The sequence below is a fragment of the Chanos chanos genome, chromosome 16, assembly GCF_902362185.1.
Source record: "Chanos chanos chromosome 16, fChaCha1.1, whole genome shotgun sequence".
Taxonomy (NCBI): Eukaryota; Metazoa; Chordata; class Actinopteri; order Gonorynchiformes; family Chanidae; genus Chanos; species Chanos chanos.
Window position 1 is genome coordinate 2,388,459 of NC_044510.1, and position 5,488 is coordinate 2,393,946.

Genomic DNA, 5,488 nt, shown 5'->3' on the forward strand with positions numbered 1-5,488 from the left:
TGCAGGTAAAGAATAAGGTGTAGTCTCAGGTGGGGACGTGGGCAGTCTTATATTCCAAGCCGCAGCAGTGTGTCATTCCTAAAATTTGTATCCACTGGCGTTGAGGAATGGATATAACCCAAGAAACGATTCTGTCTGTGCTAATAGAAAATAATGGGAGGGTGAAGAATTCAGATATTCTGAATAAGTTCAAAGATTCCTTGAATTGTAGTGATCCGGTTGAGAAGAAACAAAACCGCGGACTCTTTAAGACGTTCGTGAACAATGTCGCTGTTGTTAAAGAGATCGACGACGTCAAGTATATTGTAATTAAGAAGAGGTATCAGCACATGCTGAAAGACAATCAAGACAATGACACAGAAATAAAGGAACAGGTTTCAGAGCCAAGACCTGAAACGTATGCACCAGAAGAAGGAACAGGACACAACAAACAACTTCAGGATGTAGAAGGAGACAATTCAACTTCAACACAACTTCAAGATGTAGAAGGTGAGAATTCTGAGCTTCACAAGTTAAGTGAACCTGTGTCTTCTACCAAACAGAGAGATTCAGTGGTAGAACAGGCATTAGAAAGAAGCAAATCAGTAGACTTTAAACCAAAAAGAGCTCTCAACTTCACCTTCATTGAAAAGTTGAATGATAACTCAAATGCTCAGGGAGGTGCTGTATTTCCTGGAAAGACAGGGACTTCCACATACAAACCATTTGCGTTACCTTTAAGAATGGCCCCATCTGAGAGCAATTTTCACCCTTGTAACACTAAATCTGCCAAGGACCAGTTTGGGACCATAGGGAAACACACAGATGTTCACAGTTCCCCTAAATGCAAACGCAGGCCTGTGGAGAGCGGTATGTCTGGTTCACCACAACTAAGGAGACACTGCAAGAACACCAAGCCCGCTGAAGAGCCTAGATTCACGGACACGGTCCCCCTGGAGCCTGCAGAGCACGAGTGGATGGTCAAATCAGCAGCAGGTCACTGGAGCCAAGTCTATGGCCTTTTGTTGCAGGACGCCCAACTGTCCGAAAAGAGAGATTTCATATCGGGTTTTACAGCCCTTCACTGGGCAGCAAAATGCGGCAACAGTGACATGATCTACAAAATCATCGACGTGTCCAGGGAGAACGGCAAAGATGTGGACGTCAACGCCAAGACGTTTTGTGGGTACACTCCGTTGCACATTGCAGCGCTACACGATCAGGAGTATGTGATGATCCTTTTGGTGCGAGATTTCGGAGCTGACAGTACTATCAGAGACAACAGTGGCAAGAGGGCCTACCACTACCTCCACAAAGCGGTGTCTGCAGAGGTGAGGGAACTTCTGGGGCAGCCGAGGTTAATCCAGCACCATCATCAGATGGACGTTCCTCAGGACAGGGATGAAATGGAGCATCTCAAACACTCTAATACCATCAGCAGGCTCTTCCAAGGCCACCCACACCCAGGGCATAAGAAAAAACACAAGCACAGGAGTGCCTTCCTGTCTCTGGCTGAAGAGTCTGAGAAAGACGATCCAACGTCAATCCAAAAACTCTTTTCTGATGTGTTTACCTAACCTGGTATAAGACTCACACGCATGATGTGGTTACTTTGAACTGAGACTGAAATTTCATTTAATGCTGAGAAATCCTCTCAGCTGCATTTTATAATATCAACTGTAGTGCCTGTATGTGAATTTTGATAATGTAGGGCAGACTTAATAGCTATGCTTAATGAACTGAAAATGCCTTTTCAAATCAAGTCAGGTATTTCAACTGTGCAGTTTTCCACGTTTGACTGGATGTGAGAATCTGAAAACATAATGACTTTCTTAATGTAATAACAAAAGTAAAATGAACATATATATAGGTAGCATGTTACAGGCTAATTATGACATATTACTGAGATGTTTTGGAAGTCAGTAAGTGTTGCTTTGACAACAAGGAAGACTAATGAGGTTTTTGTTTTTTTTGGCCGGGTGTGGTAACACAGTGATGCATTTGAATGACTCAACCTGTTTTCCTCACTATGCGTAGTGTTAACCACATTAGATTTCTCATAACTTATATTCGTCCAACTATGAAGCCACCATCCTATGCAAATGCTTCCTACTGCGTCCAAAGTGCGATTCGATCCATATAAACATCATTTTTGGACACTGACCTATTTGTTTAATTATGTTGACTAGTAACTGACCTCATTCTTCAGTCATATAATCAGCACATTTTGAACTTGACCTCAGAAATTGAGTGATCTTGTGATGCAGATTTTACCGTGTACTATAGAGTGCGCCACGTACTTCAGCTATATAGCAGCATAGAGTTGAAACCTGACCTTGTTAAGTATGCCAATAATGCATATTTATAAATTACCGTGGAAAATAATCATTTGTTGGCTTATGATTATTTGTGTATTTGATACCGCTGCACTAGAGCACATCCGAATACACTGCAAATTTTAGATTTTTTTTTTTTTCTTTACAGGAACATTTGAGTCAGTTCCTGTACAGGCAAAAGTTAGTAACTCTATCTAACGTGCATGCAAGTAACTCTGTCTAAAGTGCATGCGCGCTACATTCACTTTAGACATTTTCGGTTACTTCATTCGCACCGTCTGAGCTATTTTGGCATATAGTTTGTCTTTGATGCGTCTGGTTAATGTCGCGCAAATAAGCCAGCGACATAAGAGGGGAAAAATAGCTGTGGTTTTTGCTAACGTAGTTTGTCAGTCATGTGCGCTGGTTCACGTTCGACTTAACAGCAGCGATCAAGCTAACTTTGGCCCTTCGGCTCTAATACGACGAGAAGCAGGCTTGCTAAAGCTGCATTTTTTTTCTCCCATGATGTCACCTTGCTCCCGGCAGAGTCGATGTATGTGTCATGGCTCATCCCAGGCCCCCGGGCAAAGCAAACGTCCTGTTTGCTTTACTCAGTTACAGCACAGCGGGCAGGCTGACACAGAAACACACTCGTGCATGAGTGACTATCGCAAAGACTTTAATAGAAGAGTCATCTACCAAGTGAGTTGCTGCATACAGTCCACATCATTTGTCCAGTATGAATGTTTTCTTAACGTTGTTAACTGTGGAGGAGTGCTTCTGACCTATACTAACTTTGTTGTACTGTATATTAAACCCGTGTTAGCTAACTCAAGTTGACTGAATTTGTCACTGTCATGCAAATCTATGGAATTTAATTGTTATTGCGGGGGGAAAAATGCTTGAACAATGGGGAAAAAAAAAAAATCCAGGATTTGGACTGTCAACATGGGCATGAATGTTCTTTATAAAAAAAAAAAGTACCTGACGGTTTCTCGTACACGTTATAAGACCCCTGAACATTTTCACCTCCACCCTCCCACCAAACACACACACACACTCACATTCACACACACCTCCAAGATGCTAAAGAGCAGGAATATAATTAGTTATGTTTCACATGTAGTACTTAATCACTGCACTGAACCACTGCACCCTCGTTTTCATAGGCATATTCAGCCAGTTCTGGGAACAGTCTCTAATTCATCACAAAAGACAATCAGGACCTGCTTTAATGACTACAGACAATAGGCGGTCATAATGAGGTGTATCGAGCATTTAATTCTCTTCTTATTCCATGATGCTCTATAATTTGTATTTTTGGCCAGCACCATGTCATTCAGTATCTGCACTCCCCAGGCGTGGACACCAGAATCTTGTTTGTTTTCTCCTTCTCTGCCCTCAGTACCATCGTGTTGGAACTCTCACACGCTAAGTTGATCCAGCTGGATGGTGCTCTCCCAGTCTCTATAAGGGGATTACCAGCTTCTAGACAAAAAGAAGACACGTGTATGGCTATGCCTGCAGCTGTAAGCTCCCCTCCATGTGCAGTTAGGGCTCTGCGTTCTCCCTACAACTTCACCGCCTCGTGTTCTGATGACGGTACCGCCAGACACCCACTCATAAAGCTAATCAAGTTCAGAGATGGCACCACAGAAGGGAGATGGGTCACCCAGCATCAGGGAGTGCCAGTATCCACCTCCAGTTTAAAACAGTGAAGCCGTGGTATAAAGGTTAGTGACCAGAGGGTTGCCGGTTCGATTCCCAGGTCCAACATCCACGGCTGTGTGCCCTTGAGCAAGGCACTTAACCCCAATGCTCCCCGGATAGCTCCCCGGGCACAAGGAATGCTGCCCACTGCGTCTGGTGTGTGTTCACTACTTGTGTGTTGGGGGGGGGGGGGGATGGATGGGTCACCCAGCATCAGGGACAAATTCACTGCTCACTGTTCACAGTGTGTGTGTGCAATCACTCACTTACTTACTTACTAAGTTGATTGTGTTCTGCAAGCATCACAACTCTGACAATTCTCCCCCTAGTGGTCAGCAGTGTAACTGTGAGTGTGCAGCAGTTTTTGTCCCCCCCCAAAATTCCTGGGAATTACTGTTTCCACAAAACAAAGATTATCACCACAATCAGAAAGGAAGCACATTAGAGGATGTACTTCCTGCTCCAGCTGGAAAACCTTGGTTTGACATAGACCATTCTGGTCCCTATCTGCAGAAATCAAATGACTGAGCTCATTCACATATGTTCAGTGACTGTCTGGTCCAGGCCTGTGTCTGTCCACTCTAAGACCTATGTTTTGTCCTCAGTGGTTGCTATTTGACCTTTACTGAAAATCAACACAACTCCAGGTCCTGGAGTGAGTGGAGAAAAATTGTTATGAACAGTGTACACAGCGAGTGCTCTGTTTATACTGCTGTAAGGTTGTTCACCAGTGTGAACAGTTCAGCTCCTGTTTGCTGTTGGTCAAATGTTTTCTCTTCAGTGCAGTATATCACATGTATCAGGTGCAATACACACGTCATGTAAACTATATGTGTATCTTAGCACCAAAACAAATCCCACGAACATGTCAAGCCTTATATTTCATCAGTGAAGGTGAACCTAATTATGCTCCTAAATCTGTCACTGAGGATAGCAAAGAATCAATCTTATACCTCTGAAATCTCTGAGTATCTACTTATCTGTTATTCAGACGTTTGTTTTATATAGTTTGTCAGATACTATGTGGATACTATGATACGTGATGGGGGAGAATCAGGAAGTGTGTTAAGATATCCTAACTAACCCTTTTCTTCATTTTTGGGAAATGTTTTTTTCCATAGTTTTTCCTCTTTAATCTTTTACTTCGGGCATTCCCTAACTGATTAATAATTGTTTGCTGTTTAGTCATACCACTGTTTTTTCTGCTCTAAGTTTTTTCTTCATATTAAAAGTCAGAGACCAACACAACTTCCATGCACCTTAAGATCTCTTATAGCTAAAACTCTGTCAGACTATGCTTGCAAATCAGCACACATCTGCACTGACTCTTACATATAAGATGTTTCTTTTATATTACAGCATTGCAATGTCAATAGGTCAGCGCTAACATTGAGGAAACACACTTGTTGGAACAGAGAAGAATAGATTTGGTGTGGAATCAAATATCAGATCCCATTCACATTAAAAATTTCATGCGTTTC

The 5,488-nt window shown here is 42.6% G+C and overlaps 1 protein-coding gene across 1 annotated transcript; it reads left to right on the plus strand.

Annotated features, from left to right (window-relative positions):
- Nucleotides 1-107: 107 nt before the first annotated feature.
- Nucleotides 108-1,556, plus strand: sowahaa (sosondowah ankyrin repeat domain family member Aa). Its single transcript, XM_030793865.1, has one exon. It carries the CDS (start codon nucleotides 108-110, stop codon nucleotides 1,554-1,556), a length of 1,449 nt encoding a protein of 482 aa, XP_030649725.1.
- Nucleotides 1,557-5,488: the final 3,932 nt, after the last annotated feature.

Coding starts and splice junctions, on each gene's coding strand:
- sowahaa (XM_030793865.1), top strand. CDS start 108: ATGGATATAACCCAAGAAACGATTCTGTCTGTGCTAATAGAAAATAAT.